Source organism: Ranitomeya imitator, chromosome 4, assembly GCF_032444005.1.
Source record: "Ranitomeya imitator isolate aRanImi1 chromosome 4, aRanImi1.pri, whole genome shotgun sequence".
Taxonomy (NCBI): Eukaryota; Metazoa; Chordata; class Amphibia; order Anura; family Dendrobatidae; genus Ranitomeya; species Ranitomeya imitator.
This window is the reverse complement of record NC_091285.1, coordinates 27,546,767-27,568,664: the sequence shown is the minus strand read 5'-3', so window position 1 is coordinate 27,568,664 and position 21,898 is coordinate 27,546,767. Positions and strand designations below refer to the sequence as shown.

Here is a 21,898-nt window from a genome sequence, read left to right as displayed (position 1 = left end):
TTATTTTTTGTAATTAAAGCGTTTTTTCCTTATAAATTCCAATATAAAATTGCATATTAGAACGTAATCCTTCTCTGGTAAGTTATTTAAAAACACAAAAAAAGGCCAAAAAATAAAGAGTGTTGGCAGGATCAGATCTTTGAGGGCTTGTACAGTATCCAGTGATGCTAGATTAGATTCATTGAATACTGCAATACCAGACGCCGCCTGTGCCGAAGAGTGGCGCTGTTTCTGCAAATAAGAGACAGGTAACATCTGCCACAGATTTGACAAATATAAACACACACATGAATATATAGACACACACACATCATATATATGCATGTACAAACACACTACGGTATATATATATATATATATATATATATATATATATATATATATATATATATATACACACACCCATTATAAACAACACGCATACATATATATGTTTGCTGATTTTGTAAGTTTACCCACTGACAAAGACGTGAACAGTCTATAATTTTAAGGGTAGGTTAATTTTAACATTGAGAGATAGAATATAAAAAATAAAATCCAAAAAAAATCACATTGTATACATTATATAAATGTATTTGCATTTTTCAGTGAGAAGTAAGTATTTGATCCCCTACCAACCATTAAGAGTTACCTGCATTAAAGACAGCTGTCTTACATAGTCACCTTTATAAAAGACTCCTGTCCACACTCTGTCAGATTCTAACCTCTACAACATGGGCAAAACCAAAGAGCTTTATAAGGATGTCAGGGACAAGATCGTAGACCTGCACAAAGCTGGAATGGGCTACAAAACCGTAAGTAAGACGCTGGGTGAGAAGGAGACAACTGTTGGTGCCATAGTAAGAAAATGGAAGAAATACAAAAATGACTGTCAATCGACATGGATCTGGGGCACCATGCAAAATCTCACCTTGTGGGGTATCCTTGATCATGAGGAAGGTGAGAGATCAGCATAAAACTACATGGGGGAACTTGTTAATGATCTCAAGGCAGCTGGGACCACAGCCACCAAGAAAACCATTGCTAACACATTATGCCGTAAAGGTTTAAAATTCTGCAGTGCCCACAAGGTCCCCCTGTTCAAGAAGGCACATGTGCAGGCCCATCTGAAGTTTGCCAATGAACACCTGGATGATTCTGTGATTGGGAGAAGGTGCTGTGGTCTAATGCGACAAAAATTCAGCTCTTTGGCATTAACTCAACTCGCCGTGTATGGAAGAAGAGAAATGCTGCCTATGACCCAAAGAACACCATCCCCACTGTCAAGCATGGAGGTGGAAACATTATATTCTGGGGGTGTTTCTCTGCTAAGGGCACAGGACTACTTCACCTCATCAGTGGGAGAATGGATGGAGCCATGTACCATAAAATCCTGAGTGACAACCTCCTTCCCTCCACCAGGACATTAAAAATGGGTCGTGGCTGGGTCTTCCAGCAAGACAATGACCCAAAACATACAGCTAAGGCAACAAAGGAGTGGCTCAAAAAAGAAGCACATTAAGGTCATGGAGTGGCCTAACCAGTCTCCAGACCTTAATCCCGTAGAAAACTTATGGCGGGAGATGAACCTCCGAGTTGCCAAAAGATGATCTGCAAAGAGGAGTGGACCAAAATTCCTCCTGACGTGCGCAGACCTCATCATCAACTGCAAAAAACATCTGACTGCTGTGCTTGCCAACAAGGGTTTTGCCACCAAGTATTAAGTCTTGTTTGCCAGAGGGAACAAATACTTATTTCTCACTGCAAAATGCAAATACATTTATATAATTTATACAATGTGATTTTCTGGATTTTATTTTTGATATTCTATCTCTCAATGTTAAAATTAACCTACCCTTAAAATTATAGACTGTTCATGTCTGTCAGTGGGCAGACTTACAAAACGAGCAAGGGATCAAATAGTTATTTCCCCTACTGTATATACACACATATATATACACACACACACACACACACACACACACACACACACATATATACACACACTGCTCAAAAAAATAAAGGGAACACTAAAATCCCACATCCTAGATATCTCTGAATGAAATATTCCAGTTGCAAATTTTTATTCATTGCATAGTGAAATGTGTTCAGAACAATAAAACATAACAATTATCAATGTAAATCAGAATGAATATCCCACGGAGGTCTGGATTTGGAATAATACTCAAAATCAAAGTGGAAAATCAAATTACAGACTGATCCAACTTCAGTGGAAATGCCTCATGACAAGGAAAAGATGCTGAATATTGTGTGTGGCCTCCACGTGCCTGTATGATCTCCCTACAATGCCTGGGCATGCTCCTGATGAGGCGGCGGATGATCTCCTGAGGGATCTCCTCCCAGACCTGGACTAAAGCATCCGCCAACTCCTGGACAGTCTGTGGTGCAATTGGTGGATGGTACGAGACATGATGTCCCAGATGTGTTCAATCAGATTCAGGTCTGGGGAACGGGCGGGCCAGTCCATAGTTTCAATGCCTTCATCTTGCAGGACACACTGACACATGAGGTGTGGCATTGTCTTGCATTAGGAGGAACCCAGGTCCAACCGCACCAGCATATGGTCTCACAAGGGGTCTGAGGATCTCATCTCGGTACCTAATGGCAGTCAGGCTACCATTGGCGAGCACATGGAGGGCTGTGCGGCCCTCCAAAGAAATGCCCCCCCACACCATTACTGACCCACTGCAAGCCGGTCATGCTGAAGGATGTTGCAGACAGCAGATCGCTCTCCACGGCGTCTCCAGACTCTGTCACATCTGTCACATGTGCTCGGTGTGAACCTGCTTTCATCACACACACACGCACACACACATATATATATACTAGCTATTGAACCCGTTCTACGCCCGGGTGGCGAGCATTTATATTGGTATATGGTCTCCATCCTGGTATGTGCTGCTCCATCCTGCGCCCCCATCTTGTCATGTGCTGCTCCCATCCTGCGCCCCCGTTCTGTCATGTGCTGCTCCCATCCTGCGCCCCCGTTCTGTCGTGCTGCTCCCATCCTGCGCCTCCATTCTGTCATTTGCTGCTCCCATCCTGTCATTTGCTGCTCCCATCCTGTCATTTGCTGCTCCCATCCTGTCATTTGCTGCTCCCATCCTGTCATTTGCTGCTCCCATCCTGCGCCCGTTCTGTCATTTGCTGCTCCCATCCTGCGTCCCCGTTCTGTCATTTGCTGCTGCCATCCTGCGCCCGTTCTGTCATGTGCTGCGGCCATCCTGCGCCCGTTCTGACATGTGCTGCTGCCATCCTGCGCCCGTTCTGTCATGTGCTGCTGCCATCCTGCGCCCGTTCTGTCATGTGCTGCGGCCATCCTGCGCCCGTTCTGTCATGTGCTGCTGCCATCCTGCGCCCGTTCTGTCATGTGCTGCTGCCATCCTGCGCCCGTTCTGTCATGTGCTGCGGCCATCCTGCGCCCGTTCTGTCTTGTGCTGCGGCCATCCTGCGCCCGTTCTGTCATGTGCTGCGGCCATCCTGTCATGTGCTGCGGCCATCCTGAGCCCGTTCTGTCATGTGCTGCTGCCATCCTGCGCCCGTTCTGTCATGTGCTGCTGCCATCCTGCGCCCGTTCTGTCATGTGCTGCGGCCATCCTGCGCCCGTTCTGTCATGTGCTGCGGCCATCCTGCGCCCGTTCTGTCATGTGCTGCTGCCATCCTGCGCCCGTTCTGTCATGTGCTGCGGCCATCCTGCGCCCGTTCTGTCATGTGCTGCGGCCATCCTGCGCCCGTTCTGTCTTGTGCTGCGGCCATCCTGCGCCCGTTCTGTCATGTGCTGCGGCCATCCTGCGCCCGTTCTGTCATGTGCTGCGGCCATCCTGCGGCCGTTCTGTCATGTGCTGCGGCCATCCTGAGCCCGTTCTGTCATGTGCTGCTGCCATCCTGCGCCCGTTCTGTCATGTGCTGCGGCCAACCTGCGCCCGTTCTGTCATGTGCTGCGGCCATCCTGCGCCCGTTCTGTCATGTGCTGCTGCCATCCTGCGCCCGTTCTGTCATGTGCTGCGGCCATCCTGCGCCCGTTCTGTCATGTGCTGCGGCCATCCTGCGCCCGTTCTGTCATGTGCTGCTGCCATCCTGCGTCCGTTCTGTCATGTGCTGCTCCCATCCTGCGCCACCATTGTATTATATGCCCCCCGCTCCAGTGTGTATGCCCCCGAATGCTGCTGCCATATAAAAAAAAAAAAAAATACCATACTCACCTATCGTCCGGCTCCACTGCAGGTATGTCTTCAAGAAAATGGCGCCGGAAAGCGGGGACTGCGCAGGCGCCGATTCCGGCAGCAGGAATCGGCGCCTGCGCAGTCCGCGCTTTCCGGCGCCATTTTCTTGAAGACACACCTGCAGTGGAGCCGGAGTGTGTCTTCAAGAAAATGGCGCCGGAAAGCGCGGACTGCGCAGGCGCCGATCCCGGCAGCAGGAATCGGCGCCTGCGCAGTCCGCGCCCTCCGGAGCCGGGAGCAGAGGAGCCGGGAGACGGAGCCGCAAGCAGCGCTGGAACCGGGAAAGGTGAGTATACTTACCCTCCCTCCTGGCGGTCCCTGACTCTCCGGTGGAGATCGCGGTATGCGTTCAGTGCTTACGCATACCGCGATCTCCCGGGAGCGTCGCTCTGTGAGGCCCAGACTGCGCCGGCGCTTGCGCAGTCTATAGAGGCTTCGGACAGAGTGACGCTCCCAGCGTTATATTATAGATATATATACGCACACACATATATACACACACACACACAGATATATACCGTATACACACACATATATATACACACACACACACATATCCTACTATATAATTGTCTAAGGTCCACTTCCGTCTGTTTGTCTGTCGCGGAAATCCCGTATCGCTGGCCGCGACCAATCAGCGACAGGCAGAGTCCGGTCGCGAATCGGCCCCTCCATACGCCCCTCCAGTCAGCGGCGACATAGGGTTTTAGCAGTCCATTAAACGGACTGCGTTACACCGTGGCATAACGCGGTGTAACGCAGTCCGTTTGCCATTAACTCTGTGTGACCAGCTTTTTACTATTGATGCTGCCTATGCAGCATCAATAGTAAAAACATATGTTAAAAATAATAATAAAACAAAATCTTTATATTCTCGGCGTCCGTGACAGCCTGTCCCGCTCCTCGCGACGCCCCGGTCCCAAGACTGCATTGCGGCTATGACCGGAGATAACGTAGCGGTCTCGCGAGACCACTACATCATCACGGGTTATTGCTGCAAGGCATTACTGGGAACGGAGCGTCGCGAGGAGCATCGCTAAAGGCCTGGACTGGATCCGGGGGCCGCCGGAACGTGAGTATATAACTATTTATTTTAATTCTTTTTTAAACAGGGATATGGTGCCCACTTTGCTATATACTACGTGGGCTGTGTTATATACTGTGTGGGCTGTGCTATATACTGCGTGGGCTGTGTTATATGCTATGTGGGCTGTTACATACTGCGTGGGCTGTGTTATATACTACATCGCTGTGTTATATACTACGTGGGCTGTTATATACTACGTGGGCTGTGTTATATACTGCGTGGCTGTGCAATATACTACATGGCTGTGCTATATACTGCGTGGCTGTGCAATATACTACGTGGGCTGTGTTATATACTACGTGGGCTGTTATATACTGCGTGGGCTGTGCTATATACTACGTGGGCTGAGCTATATACTACGTGGCTGTGCTATATACTATGTGGGCTGTGTTTATATACTGCGTGGGCGGTGCTATATACTATGTTAGCTGTGCTATATACTATGTGGGCTGTGTTATATACTGTGTAGGCTGTGGTATATACTATGTGGACTGTGCTATATACTGCGTGGCTGTGCAATATACTACATGGCTGTGCTATATACTGTGTGGCTGTGCAATATGCTACATGGGCTGTGTTATATACTACGTGGGCTGTGTTATATACTACGTGGGCTGTGCTATATACTGCATAGGCTGTGTTATATACTACGTGGGCTGAGCTATATACTACGTGGCTGTGGTATATACTATGTGGGCTGTGTTATATACTGCGTGGGCGGTGCTATATACGTTGGCTGTGCTATATACTACGTGGGCTGTGCTATATGCTATGTGGGCTGTTATTTACTGTGTGGGCTGTGCTATATACTGTGTGGCTGTGCAATATACTACGTGGGCTGTGTTATATACTACGTGGGCTGTGCTATACACTGCATAGGCTGTGTTATTTACTACGTGGGCTGAGCTATATACTACGTGGGCTGTGCTATATACTATGTGGATACTACGTGGCTGTGCAATATACTATGTGGAAATCTTCATAAATAAACTACATACATATTCTAGAATACCTGATGCATTAGAATCGGGCCACCATCTAGTGTGTGTGTGTATATATATATATATATATACACACACACACATTTATATATATATATACACACACACATTTATATATATACACACACACACACACATATATATATATATACATATACTATGCACACACATACATATATACACACATACATATATATATATATATATATACACACACACATATATATATATATACACATACACACACACATAACATTGCATACATATGTTTGTGATGCAGAAGGGGGACTTGATTGTTTATTCCCAGACACCCCTCTGTAATAGGGATTTGCTATAATGGGGATTTGGGCTTGCAAACAAATACTGCCCCCTACCTGCAGTCAAGGTCCCAGAGAAAGGCAGTTTCTACGGCCAGTCTGTATACAGCACCTCCATATCTAGCAATCTCTCCATACTGTAGCTGCCATAGGTGCAGCCATCACTTGTGACACATGAGCAGAGCATGCATCTGCATAGTGGGGAGTGTGCAGCCTCTGCTGTGCAGCCAGCAGCTGCCTCTCCTCCTCCAGCTACACCCCCTTCCTCTGCTGAGGCTTTATAAGCTCCTCTCACAAGAAGTTTTCTCTTTTGTTGCATGCACTTGATAACACCTCCAGTGACTTAATTACCTAGATTTTCCTAAACCAGAAGGGGAGGGTCCATGGGAGAAGAGCTGTCATGTGTGCCCTGAACTAGGGCCTCCTGCTTTGCTTTCTTGCTTGCTATAGGAGTGGGGAGAGGAGGAAAAAAAAAAAAAAAAGAACTTAAAAAGTCTGGCCAGCTGCTGTTCTACATAATAACACCAAGTGCCTGGGCCAGCCCTAGTGCAAGCTGCGTCACTGTGCAGCAAGCTGGGAGCCTGGGAACACAGACAGACCCCTGTGCACTGCCGGGACCCCCGAGCTCCTCGCTCTGTGCACCCACTGGATCTACAACATTGAGACGTTGCAACACATGGAGCTGCTGTGCTCAGAGGTGGATCCTGTCCGCAGGGCTCAGACTGACCCCACGCTGCTCTTTGACGATCGGGTCCTGCAGAACCTTCTAACGGTGGAGGAGAGGTATCTGCCCCAATGCTCCTACTTCAAGTGTGTCCAGAAGGACATCCAGCCCTTCATGAGGAAGATGGTGGCCACCTGGATGCTGGAGGTTGGTGGAGTCAACAAAAGCAAACTTTGGAAATCTATGTTACACCCCTAAGAGGGGTGCAGATCAGGGAGATCTTCTAAAGCAGTCATGACAGTCCTATAGGGATCTGCTGGAGATCCTCACATGCTCTGCTCTCATGTGCTGTGTGTATAGCTGGGCAGTAATGTATACAGTCACAGCTGGTGTATATATATATATATATATATATATATATATATATATATATATATATATATATATATATATATATATATATATGATCTCTACCAATACTGTATCCATTGCATTGTGCATTTAGAATGTATCACTGTAATGTAAATATTTACACTTCCATTGCCACTTGTTGCTGCAGAGTTACTGTAAGCTTTTGCGCTGCTGGTACCCCTAGTTTTGGAGGCAAATGGTTTGGGGGGTCTGCTGGTGCCCACGTATGCACACAGGCTGCATGTACTTTGCTGCCATGTTTGTTGAACTAGACCTTGCAGCCTCTCCCTCCCCCCCTTCCCCAGTCCCTGGTGGTGATAAAGTGGGAGATCGCTTCCCTCTGTTCTTTGGTGGTCACCCCTTTAGCCTGGGGGGTCTTGTCTGGGCAAAGAAAAGAGATTGTGCTTCCATGTTGCAATGCATTATTGATGCCTCTCCCCTAAATTGCAGGGGTACACTTAGGGGCTGATCTAGAGCTGAAGAGTTGCATGGGGTCCCCTGTACCCCCTTTTTTTTAAGAAACCAGCGTTAATTGCACCTCTCTTCCCACTTCTATGCATGTGGCACTCATGCATTCTAAATATGTTCTAAATATGATTTAGCCTTTTTGGGGGGTTGCTGTGCAAATATTGGGGTGCAATACTGAGTGTATACGCATGTATATGTTGACTGTACTGTATAAAGAAAGGGACGTGCATAAATGTCTGGAAAATGCATAAATGTCGCATTGTGATATTTGAAGGTTAATGGGCAAACAAAGTGGGGTGCAAATAAAGTTAACACTGTAAAAAACAAATGTGGGGGTGCATTAGTTTTTGCAAATGGTGGTGATGCATGCTGCATAAGGAGGAGGTTGCAGCTACCAGTTTGGTTCCTAATATTGTTCTGGAATCGGATTATTATTTCGGGGGTGACCCCCATCATTGCCCTGTGTGCCCCCCTACACTCCCATGTCCCCACATTTATTCCCAGCTCCTCCAGCCTTCATTATCAGCCCCAGAAGGATCCCAGCCCCCCCTCCTCTCTCCTCCAGCAGCCATGCTCTCCTCGGTCTTGGGACCTCCTGCACCCCTTTCATCGATGGTTTTGAACCCCTAAACGTCGTCCATTGCTCCCCACAATTGTCGGGAAAGATGCAGGAGGGTCTGAACTTGGTGCCCCCGCAAAAAGCGGGCGTCTGTGGATTTTTTAAGTATTTTTAAATATTTTTTGAAAAAATGACGAAATCAGAATTCGTTCCAATGTCTGGGGTGGAGTGTGACCTGAATCTATGGCTCCTCTCTCTGCCTCATGGTCAGGGGAGCAGGGGGATGTGGAGCTCCAGCCTTCAGACTTCATCATCGCTGTCCAGTGATTTTTAATAACAAATTATACAATTAAATGCAATTATATAGTGCAATATTTAACCCTATCCCCTCCCTCTCCTCTCCCTTCCATCTTTCCTCCATTTCTTTCTGGACTTTCCCTTTAAACCCAAATTTCCTCTGATATTAATAAATGTTCTCCTATTTCTGCTCTTTATATAATTATCCCCTCTCCATTGCTCCTTTTTAATAATTCCATTTTATGTTAAAAAAAAAAATTTGCTATGCGCCCCATCTTGCTTGCTCATTTCCTTTAATATATTAACTTTGTTCATATTCATTTTTATGTAATATTTTTCAATTAATTTGATCTATTTTTTCAATTTTTTACTATTTTTTCTAATACTGATCATTGTTATTTGTTTCTTTGCTTTCTTTTTATTTTTATCTTTTATTTTTACTCTCATCTGTGCCTACTATTTGCAATAAATTGTACCCTTAACCCTTTTTTAACCCCTTTCCTTCCATCTTTCTTCCTATGCCTTCCTTTTTATCTTGCTTTCTTGTTCTCTTTTTTAACCCCTTTCTTTCCATCTTTCTTCCTATGCCTTCCTTTTTATCTTGCTTTCCTGTTCTCTTTTTTTAACCCCCTTTCCTTCCATATTTCTTCCTATGCCCTCCTTTATCTTATTTTCTTCTTCCCTTCTTTTTTTCCTTCCCTTACCCCATTTTATTCTACAGGTCTGTGAAGAGCAGAAGTGTGAGGAGGAAGTATTCCCATTGGCAATGAACTATCTGGACAGGTTTTTAGCTGTTATTCCCACCAGAAAATGCCATCTTCAACTCCTGGGGGCTGTCTGCATGTTCTTAGCATCCAAACTCAAAGAGACTATTCCATTAACTGCAGAGAAACTTTGCATATACACTGACAATTCAATCAAACCCCAAGAGCTGCTGGTAAGCAGCCTGTTTCCTAAACTAAATATTTACAGCCTTTTGTATCTTCCATGGGCAAGGTATCTGTATTTCAACTGCTGTTTATATTTATTATTTATTAATAATTCTTACTATTTTTTTTATCGCATTGTAAGACAAATCAATTATTTACCTCTGTGTATGTATGTATATACAATATATATATATTGTTTTTTTTTGTTTTTATTTTACATATACAGAACAATCCCTATAGTTAATGTAGTGTTATGCACATCTTTAAATGCTGTAATATATATATTTATATATTTTTTTGGTCATTTATTTATTTTGTTTAAATGTAGGCACTTAAACATAGGGCTTTTTTTGTAGTGCGTTTTATTTTTATATACATATGGCTTCTTTCCTTTTGTGGTATTTAGTGCCACCTAGTGGTTGAAAGTTTTTATTCTGGCTTTTTTTTTTTTTCATCAAAGGTTGATTATGACCTCATGTATTTTGGTAACGAGCAACTAGTCAAAAAAGATTACAATTTTTGTCTGAGTAGGCTTTTACTAGGGTTTTAGATATCTTACAGAGGTTGTTTTTTTTTTTAAATACGTTTTCTTGAGTGTTTCTTTTAATTCAAGTGAAGTAAATGCTATAGGATCCTCACTTTGTGTGTGTATTTAAATAATTAATAGTAAAATTATATAATAGATTTTTTTTAATTTAATTTTATTTTTAATATATAAAATTCAAATAATTAATACAATTACGGTATAGGTATAACAATTTAAATGTAATCCATTGTATTAATCTAAAAATATATTTAAAAATATTAAAATTAAATATATATTTTTTATGTTTTTTTATATGAAACATAAAATTAATAATATATGCACTTATTTTTTTATTCTTAATTAATATATTCATTAATTTTAATTTGTGTATAATAAATATATATATATATATATATATATATATATATAGCTATATCTCTATATATAGATATATGTGTATCTATATATATATATATATATCTATATATATAGATATATATATCTATATATATATATATATATATATATAATGTCACTATATAATATATAGATATATATTATATAGTGATATATATATATATATATATATATATATATATATAATCTTGTGCAACATTCAAATATCTCTATGGTTATATTATATGCTATGTATGTATAATTGGTGTGTGTACTATAGGCACAGCCCATAGGGACTGCTATGGGACCCCTGCAAAGACTCTATATAGGGATCCTTTCCATATGTCCAATCAAAATGGCAATCAAGGGGGTGGGAACTTTAAAGAGGTTGTATTAGACTATTAGACTAGGAAAACGGGGCTACTTGGTGCCATTCTTGTCTCTAGATGTACAAATGGATGTACCAAAATAGAGTACAGATGATTTTTGGGGTTGCAAAATAATGACTGTGGGTTTAAAAAACAAAAACAAAAAAAAAACAACAACAACTTTTTCCAACGTTCAATCAAATGTTTGTTTTTCTTTTCTGGACAGAGATGAAAAAAAATGAGCTGGAATCTGATTACTATGGGTGGCTTTTTTGCTCTAATTCTTTGTATGTTGCCCTTTGTGTCATTGTAGCCCATGATGATCAGTTGGATAGCAATTTTAGTGTTTTTTTTTTTTTTTTAAATTTGCTATGATCCTGAAGGATTGAAGAGTGTTGCTGAGCTTGGCTATTGTCATCTTCAGGGCCAAAGGCTTAAAATGGAGCAGATGGGCACTAAGAAATGTCCTTTTTTGTGCTTCAAGTACCATGAAAATCAAGAGTAATGGTAGTTATGGGAGTATAAATTGGCCTTAAAGGGATATTCTCAGGTTTTATAGGTACAGTGGGGCAAAAAAGTATTTAGTCAGTCAGCAATAGTGCAAGTTCCACCACTTAAAAAGATGAGAGGCGTCTGTAATTTACATCACAGGTAGACCTCAACTATGGGAGACAAACTGAGAAAAAAAAAATCCAGAAAATCACATTGTCTGTTTTTTTAACATTTTATTTGCATATTATGGTGGAAAATAAGTATTTGGTCAGAAACAAACAATCAAGATTTCTGTCTCTCACAGACCTGTAACTTCTTCTTTAAGAGTCTCCTCTTTCCTCCACTCATTACCTGTAGTAATGGCACCTGTTTAAACTTGTTATCAGTATAAAAAGACACCTGTGCACACCCTCAAACAGTCTGACTCCAAACTCCACTATGGTGAAGACCAAAGAGCTGTCAAAGGACACCAGAAACAAAATTGTAGCCCTGCACCAGGCTGGGAAGACTGAATCTGCAATAGCCAACCAGCTTGGAGTGAAGAAATCAACAGTGCGAGCAATAATTAGAAAATGGAAGACATACAAGACCACTGATAATCTCCCTCGATCTGGGGCTCCACGCAAAATCCCACCCCGTGGGGTCAGAATGATCACAAGAACGGTGAGCAAAAATCCCAGAACCACGCGGGGGGACCTAGTGAATGAACTGCAGAGAGCTGGGACCAATGTAACAAGGCCTACCATAAGTAACACACTACGCCACCATGGACTCAGTGCCAGACGTGTCCCACTGCTTAAGCCAGTACATGTCCGGGCCCGTCTGTAGTTTGCTAGAGAGCATTTGGATGATCCAGAGGAGTTTTGGGAGAATGTCCTATGGTCTGATGAAACCAAACTGGAACTGTTTGGTAGAAACACAACTTGTCGTGTTTGGAGGAAAAAGAATACTGAGTTGCATCCATCAAACACCATACCTACTGTAAAGCATGGTGGTGGAAACATCATGCTTTGGGGCTGTTTCTCTGCAAAGGGGCCAGGACGACTGATCCGGGTACATGAAAGAATGAATGGGGCCATGTATCGTGAGATTTTGAGTGCAAACCTCCTTCCATCAGCAAGGGCATTGAAGATGAAACGTGGCTGGGTCTTTCAACATGACAATGATCCAAAGCACACCGCCAGGGCAACGAAGGAGTGGCTTCGTAAGAAGCATTTCAAGGTCCTGGAGTGGCCTAGCCAGTCTCCAGATCTCAACCCTATAGAAAACCTTTGGAGGGAGTTGAAAGTCCGTGTTGCCAAGCGGAAAGCCAAAAACATCACTGCTCTAGAGGAGATCTGCATGGAGGAATGGGCCAACATACCAACAACAGTGTGTGGCAACCTTGTGAAGACTTACAGAAAACGTTTGACCTCTGTCATTGCCAACAAAGGATATATTACAAAGTATTGAGATGAAATTTTGTTTCTGACCAAATACTTATTTTCCACCATAATATGCAAATAAATTGTTAAAAAAACAGACAATGTGATTTTCTGGATTTTTTTTTCTCAGTTTGTCTCCCATAGTTGAGGTCTACCTATGATGTAAATTACAGACGCTTTTCATCTTTTTAAGTGATGGAACTTGCACTATTGCTGACTGACTAAATACTTTTTTGCCCCACTGTATCTCCTATCCATGGGTCCAACAGAAGGACTCGAGAACTAGAAGCCCTGTGTGAATAGAGGCATGGTCCATCATGCTCCTTTCATCGTTAATGAGGCCGCCGCAGATAGAGGATCGCCGCACTCGGGTGGTATTTGGCACTCCCATTACAATGCACATGAATGACTTCTGCTCAATTCAGCCGAACCCCGGTTCTCTGGATAGCAGATAACTTTAAAACTTGAGAATATCCCTTTAAGATGGCTCATATCGCTATTGGTTGAAAGCTCTCTCTCCCGGCCAGACAACAGCTCTGGACGCTCAGCTTGGCCCAGCATGCAAGTATTCTCAGTGAGATCAGGCACATTGAAGTTGAACAGGCCTGATCCTTCTCTCCTCCATGAACAATAAGTAGATGGTTAGCAAGTCCTACCCAAATAATTAATAAAATGTACCCAAACTGGAGAAAAAGAATTATAAGTGGCATGGCAGTTCTTCTCGCTCATAGAAGAGCCAACAGACTAGTCCTTTGGAGATTGACTCACTTGAGTGGCGCTAATCCTTGAAATTGCCCATAAATGTCAAAAATCCCAGTGTTAATGCAGCCTATGCAATAAAAAAAACTCTGCAATTAAAAAGTCTGAACTCTAACAAGTGTACACGCTCTCGTCCTTTCTGTGATTCCCATAGCCCAAGGATCCCTAACCTAAGGGCTCATCTCCACTTGTGAGGAAAACGGACGAGTGCAATCCGATAAAAAATCGGATTGCACTCGGACCAATGTTAATCAATAGGTGACACTCCATTTGCGATTTTTTTTTTTTCCCAGCCGAAATCGGACTGAGAAAAATCTGTGTCGGCTGAGAAAAAAATCGCAGCATGCTGCGTATTGCTGAGATTCTCGGACGAGACTCGCCAATGCAAGTCAATGGGTGCGAGAAAAAAAACGCATGGAATACGGACCATCCGTATTCCATCCGTTTTTTACGGATACCTTACCATTCTGTGGCACAGAACACTGTAAATAGTCCTGTAAATGACTGTATAAAAATAGTTGCAGAGAAAAAAAACGGATTGCATACGGATGTAAAAACGGATGATGCGATTAAAAAATCACATTACACTCGCATGACAATCGCACACGTTACATCCGTTTTTTCGGTCCGTAAATCGGACCATTTTTTTCTCACACAAGTGGAGATGAGCCCTAAGACTCGCGGGGACATGATGTGTGGTTCGCGGCTAGTGATTCCCAACCTAAGGCTTGCGGGCCCATGATGTGTGGTTCGCAGCTAGTGATTCCCAACCTAAGGCTCATGGGCCCATGATGTGTGGTTCATGGATAGGGATCCTAACCTAAGGCTTGCGGGCCCATGATGTGTGGTTCGTGGATAGGGAACCCCAACCTAAGGCTTGTGGGACCATGATGTGTGGTTCGCGGCTAGTGATTCCCAACCTAAGGGTCGTGGGCCCATGATGTGTGGTTCATGGATAGGGATCCTAACCTAAGGCTTGTGGGCCCATGATGTGTGGTTCGTGGATAGGGAACCCCAACCTAAGGCTTGTGGGACCATGATGTGTGGTTCGCGGCTAGTGATTCCCAACCTAAGGCTTGCGGGCCCATGATGTGTGGTTCGCGGCTAGTGATTCCCAACCTAAGGCTCGTGGGCCCATGATGTGTGGTTCGTGGATAGGGAACCCCAACCTAAGGCTCATGGGCCCATGATGTGTGGTTCGCGGCTAGTGATTCCCAACCTAAGGCTTGTGGGCCCATGATGTGTGGTTCGCGGCTAGTGATTCCCAACTTAAGGCTTGCGGGCCCATGATGTGTGGTTCGCGGCTAGTGATTCCCAACCTAAGGCTCGTGGGCCCATGATGTGTGGTTCGTGGATAGGGAACCCCAACCTAAGGCTTGTGGGCCCATGATGTGTGGTTCGTGGATAGGGAACCCCAACCTAAGGCTTGTGGGCCCATGATGTGTGGTTCGCAGCTAGTGATTCCCAACCTAAGGCTCGTGGGCCCATGATGTGTGGTTCGTGGATAGGGAACACCAACCTAAGGCTCGTGGGCCCATGATGTGTGGTTCGTGGATAGGGAACCCCAACCTAAGGCTCATGGGCCCATGATGTGTGGTTCGTGGATAGGGATCCCCAACCTAAGGCTCTCGGATCCATGATGTGTGGTTGGCGGCTAGTGATTCCCAACCTAAGACTCGCGGGCCCATGATGTGTGGTTCGTGGATAGGGATCCCCAACCTAAGGCTCTCGGATTCATGATGTGTGGTTGGCGGCTAGTGATTCCCAACCTAAGGCTCGCGGGCCCATGATGTGTGGTTCGCGGATAGGGATCCCAAACCTAAGGTTCACAGGCCCATGATGTGTGGTTCGCGGATAGGGATCCCCAACCTAAGGCTCTCTGATCCATGATGTGTGGTTGGCGGCTAGTGATTCCCAACCTAAGGCTCGCGGGCCCATGATGTGTGGTTCGCGGATAGGGATCCCCAACCTAAGGTTCACAGGCCCATGATGTGTGGTTCGTGGCTGTTTGCCAGCTTAATGCATTAGCACCAGGTCTACCAAACAGCTGCAAAGAGCAGGTCTACTTTTATAAGTAGCCCTCACAGAAGAGCAGATCAGGATGCGCATATACTGGCCTTGGGGTAAATGCTAAGTTGGACATAAGATGATACTTCCAGATAGAGGGGGTGCTTGATCTGGAAGCAATAGCATGGTGGGAATGCTTGATGCAAGAATACCAAATGAGGGTGAGGTGGGAATTATTATTAAGTGTGATTTCTGTGGCGATGTTTTGGCTGTCACCATACTCATAATGTGGGCTCCAGGTCTCCGTCAAGTGGGGGATGCAGGAGCTGAATGTCGAGGGAGGGCTCTAGATGTTGCTTACAGCCTTCTCTCAAAGCTTAATGTGGCTCTCAAGGTAAGATAGGTTGGGGATCCCTGCCATAGACTATAAGGGATAAAGCTGCACATCTGCATTGTTGACAGTAGAGGTGCACATGAGGGCCTCAACGGGATTATCCCAACTTGCCAAGTTATTTATACACAGGACCCCAATAAATTGGCTCTGAGGTATATATAGAGCAATGGCCACCCATGTGCTCCACCACTGCTCCTTATAGAATTGCTGGAGATTGCAGAGTTGTTGGACTCTGCTATAAACGGTAAATGGAACAGTAAAGCACGTGTGCGGCCTTCGCTCTATTCTAACAGAACACTTTTTGGGAAACCGTGGTGGTCCCATGTATGTTACTCACCTAGACTAAAATGCCAGCTCTTCTTTCTGCAGATGAACACCTAGACCTCCATTCTTATGACTAGTCCGAGTTTCGATACTCGCTGCATCAACATTTCTGATAAATCCTATGTAGACTTGTGAAAAAAGATTCACAGGACCCTGGTCCGGCAGGCGGCAGCCAAACCATAGCCCTATGAACCTACTACCTGCAGCACCTCTTCTGATGAGTAGGTCCATCGCTGTGATGGTACGCGTTCTTTCACCGTAATGACGTCACAAGATCTAGGATGCGGTCAAGTAGTATGAGCTTTGCAGGGCTCTGGTGTGGCGGCTAAGGACTACCAATGTGGCTGCTGGACCGGAATAGGATGTCTAGTTGTGATCCATGCATAAGACATTTTAGGGCACAGGTGTGGGTCTCATGCTCATGTCCTCTGAGGCATGGTCAACATCGAATGTCTAGATGTCTGATAGAGCCAAACATTCTATGGTGGGCCATATGCAAGAACCTATGGTCTTCATGTCCTATAGATGTGTGTTGCAACATGCAACTGGTGTCTCCATGGAGCCCGAGCCTTAATGCCGCGGCTTCTTCAATTTTTGGCTCACATGGATGCACACCATCTGTGTGAGCAGGTTATAAAGGGGTCACGTGTAGCGGTCACCTGCTGGAACCCATCCTAGAGTAGTCACCGCACGTTCAGTGTTATATCAAGAGGGAAATGTGGCCTTGTTCTCAGATTATACATTGAAAAAAAAGTCAGTTTCTGATTATTTTTTTTTTATTGGTGATTATTTTTTTATTGGTTTCCAGGAGTGGGAGCTGGTGGTGCTAGGAAAATTGAAGTGGAACCTGGCTGCTGTCACACCACACGACTTCATCGACCATATATTAAGAAAGCTGCCATTACCTAAAGATAAACTGCTAATTGTCCGGAAGCATGCACAGACATTTATTGCACTCTGTGCCACAGGTAAGAGAGGATTTCTCAAATATATATATATATATATATATATATATATATATATATATATATATATATATATATATATATATATATATCTTTTCAAATTTTCTAGAATATTTCTTTTATTTTTAAAAGAGCGTCCCAGATTCAGCAAAGTAGATCTGTATGATGAAAAGTTGATCAGAAAGAATAATAGAATATTGAGCAATTTATTTGTGATTTTTGAATTGTACCCGTAAGTTCCGTCTACTTGATCTCATTGGATGGATAATGTGATAAATCGATAATCTGCAAGTAACTTAATTTATAAATTACGGTATGTGGTCTTATCCTTGAAAAAAATCACTCCAAAGTCTGTCACTAGGTGTTTCCCTTTTGTCTAGCTTGTTGTCCACTGTCTGTCACATGTCACTCATCCCCCTGCAACCAAGACACTGAGATGAATAGGAAGTGGGGGCGGTGCTGACTTTGCGTGAAGTGGGGGCGGTGCTGACTTTGCGTGAAGTGGGGGCGGTGCTGACTTTGCGTGAAGTGGGGGCGGTGCTGACTTTGCGTGAAGTGGGGGCGGAGCTGACTTTGCGTGAAGTGGGGGCAGAGCTGACTTTGCGTGAAGTGGGGGCAGTGCTGACTTTGCGTGAAGTGGGGGCGGAGCTGACTTTGCGTGAAGTGGGGGCGGAGCTGACTTTGCGTGAAGTGGGGGCGGAGCTGACTTTGCGTGAAGTGGGGGCGGAGCTGACTTTGCGTGAAGTGGGGGCGGAGCTGACTTTGCGTGAAGTGGGGGCAGAGCTGACTTTGCGTGAAGTGGGGGCGGAGCTGACTTTGCGTGAAGTGGGGGCGGTGCTGACTTTGAGTGAAGTGGGGGCGGAGCTGACTTTGCGTGAAGTGGGGGCGGAGCTGACTTTGCGTGAAGTGGGGGCGGAGCTAACTTTGCGTGAAGTGGGGGCGAGGCCGAATTTGCGGGAAGTGGGGGCTGGGCTTTCGCTGCAGGAAGTGAGGGTGGGGCCTGCTTTGCAAGAAGTGGGGGTGACGCTGACTGAAAAGTGGGTCGGGTTTGATTCTGCAGGAAGTGGGGGTGGAGCTAAATCTGCTGGAAGGGGCGGAGCTGAATCTGCAGAAAGTGGAAGCGTTGCCAAGTGTGCAGGAAGGGGGGTGGGGCTGATTCTGCAGGAAGTGGGGTGGGGTTAACTCTACGGGAAGTGGGGTGGATCGTTGTCTCTCTGCTCCTGCTCTCCTGTCTTACAAACTGCATACAAACCTAAGAGAGGTGTGCTTTCAGCTGACCTTGTATAATGAAAGGAGAACTACATGATGCAAAGGAAGTTTCAGCACCTATAGTGCTGGCAGAATGCTGATGAGGAGACACCACCCATTGAAAAAGAGTTGTGTTTATAGAGCACGATAATCAGACATTTCCTGGACTTAGTAGACTAGTATGTTCACTGAAAGCAATTTTAACATACCCTTTCTGGTCAACCCCATCTTTGATTTTTCTTTTGTATGAGGACATGATGGATTGGGGTCAACCCCTATAACAAGCAGTCGGACCCTCTCTCCCAGCCTCAAACTGCCATTGTATTACATAGGCGGTCATTTGTAAGAGAGGCTGCCATGTAATGCTACGTTTCACCAGCAGTGGCCACTGTAGTAAATATCGCGGATTTTCCATGCCAAGTTCCTGCGGTTCTGTAGGGGCAGATCCTGCATAGATCAATCCAGGGAATAGAATTATTGGTTGATTTCCATCCCCCACCCAACGGAAAAAAAAAAATATGCGTCCTCTTAGTCTGTATATGGGTGGTATTGACTTCCTGCCTAGCAGGCCTGGCATCTGACTGCAGCAGATAAATGAGCTTACAGAGACTCTATGAGAATGGCTAGGTGTGGCGGGGAGCGCATACTTCTGTACCACACCTAGGCTTCTTATCCACATATAACACGGAGATTCCTCATACTTAACCCTTCTGGTGTTGAATATGGCAGTTCTGGTAAATTTTCATGACTAATATGCAAATTAGCTTGACTAATATGCTAATTCGTTTGGGTGCACCACTTTCTGGCTATCACTTCCAATGATTGGTCCTGTTACTCAAAGACAAAGTTAACATCTAGTTTTAATCCAAATAAAAAGTTTACTAACTTTTTAAACACATTACTGATTCTGTGTTACTACATTATTATACTCAAGAGCTGAACTCACAATTCTGCTGGCCGTCGTTGGAAGCCCTGAACCGATAGAAAGCTTGGTGGAACTCCTGTAGATGCAGCAGGGGGCAAGTTAATTTTCCTACGTTAGATGCTTGCTGGCATTTTGCAGAAGGTTCACCAGGAGAGCAGAAGGAATGCTGGGAAAATTAAGCTCTGAAGCTTGCAGAACTATATTTAAAATTCAATTCAAGTCGCCAGTTTTTGCTCTGATAAAGTATTCAGTTTTGTGTATTTTTTTTTTTTTAATCCACCATATGGTTCCATAGATGAGTTTTTATTCAGTACTAATCTTCATGATCTAAAGGAGGATTCCTATGACCACGCCCCTTTAGCAAAAATCATAAAAAGTTGCTCTAAACAAAAATGTCATAACATATCTCTGGGAATGTATGAAAAATTTAAAACATAAATAAATACAACAAATTGCTGACAGTACTGTATGTACACAGTGACTGCACCAGCAGAATAGTGAGTGCAGCTCTGGAGTATAATACAGGATGTAACTCAGGATCAGTAATGTAATGTATGTACACAGTGACTGCACAGCAGAATAGTGAGTGCAGCTCTGGAGTATAATACAGGATGTAACTCAGGATCAGTAATGTAATGTATGTACACAGTGACTGCACCAGCAGAATAGTGAGTGCAGCTCTGGGATACAATACAGGATGTAACTCAGGATCAGTAATGTAATGTATGTACACAGTGACTGCACCAGCAGAATAGTGAGTTCAGGTCTGGGGTATAATACAGGATGTAACTCAGGATCAGTAATGTATGTACACAGTGACTGCACCAGCAGAATAGTGAGTGCAGCTCTGGAGTATAATGCAGGATGTAACTCAGGATCAGTAATGTAATGTATGTACACAGTGACTGCACCAGCAGAATAGTGAGTGCAGCTCTGGAGTATAATACAGGATGTCACACAGGATCAGTAATGTAATGTATATACACAGTGACTGCACCAGCAGAATAGTGAGTGCAGCTCTGGAGTATAATACAGGATGTAACTCAGGATAAGTAATGTAATGTATATACACAGTGACTGCACCAGCAGAATAGTGAGTGCAGCTCTGGAGTATAATACAGGATGTAACTCAGGATCAGTAATGTATGTACACAGTGACTGCACCAGCAGAATAGTGAGTGCAGCTCTGGGGTATAATACAGGATGTAACTCAGGATCAGTAATGTAATGTATGTACACAGTGACTGCACCAGCAGAATAGTGAGCGCAGCTCTGGGGTATAATACAGGATGTAACTCCGGATCAGTAATGTAATGTATGTACACAGTGACTGCACCAGCAGAATAGTGAGTTCAGGTCTGGGGTATAATACAGGATGTAACTCAGGATCAGTAATGTATGTACACAGTGACCGCACCAGCAGAATAGTGAGTGCAGCTCTGGAGTATAATGCAGGATGTAACTCAGGATCAGTAATGTAATGTATGTACACAGTGACTGCACCAGCAGAATAGTGAGTTCAGGTCTGGGGTATAATACAGGATGTAACTCACTATAAGTAAAAGATATGTCATGTATTTAGACCTATGTAATAACCTTTGAATAAACTTGCATGGATTCTGTCCTTCCACTTATGTAATGGTCGCATATTTCTTTTTATGGTAATCGTCTTGCGAGGAGCAGTCACACAGATACATGCAGTGAGGCTGTAAAGACGCGTTTGTGTGTGTGTAAAGGGCATGGTGTCTGTTATACTTTGGTTACAGGCGAAGTCTAGATATGAGGCTGAACAGTCCGGGTTCACAGAATTGCAGACCACATTTGCATGTCTGTAAGTCGTGGTGAGGAGAACCTACCGCATGGGCCTTTGTAAAATGTCATATTAATAGACCGGTGAGGAAGCGTGCTGCTTTTACGCAGTTGCAGTTCATTTAATAATGTTATGCCATCTTAAATTTCTTTAAAATAAATGAATACAAATCTATAAAAAATATTTCCAAAATTTTAAGCGCTTCAGGTGATGGCCATGTGGCTCAAAAAAGTTCTTGCCCATCTTTCCCAAACTACTGGAGCCTAAAACAATTATTCGGATATATGTAAGAAAATGCATAAAT

General features: G+C 44.2%; 1 protein-coding gene across 3 annotated transcripts in view; it reads left to right on the top strand.

The window, feature by feature from the left end:
- CCND2 (cyclin D2) overlaps window positions 1-21,898 on the top strand; it is a 691,175-nt gene that overhangs the window by 635,166 nt on the left and 34,111 nt on the right. For 2 of the 3 annotated variants that reach the window (XM_069763433.1, XM_069763434.1), the window contains 2 exons: window positions 9,749-9,964; window positions 17,455-17,614. In XM_069763433.1, the coding sequence (XP_069619534.1) occupies window positions 9,794-9,964; window positions 17,455-17,614 (331 nt within the window). In that variant the 5' untranslated portion in view covers window positions 9,749-9,793. Of the gene's footprint in view, window positions 1-6,933; window positions 7,500-9,748; window positions 9,965-17,454; window positions 17,615-21,898 lie in introns of those variants that run through there. The other variant, XM_069763432.1, reaches the window with a different exon arrangement.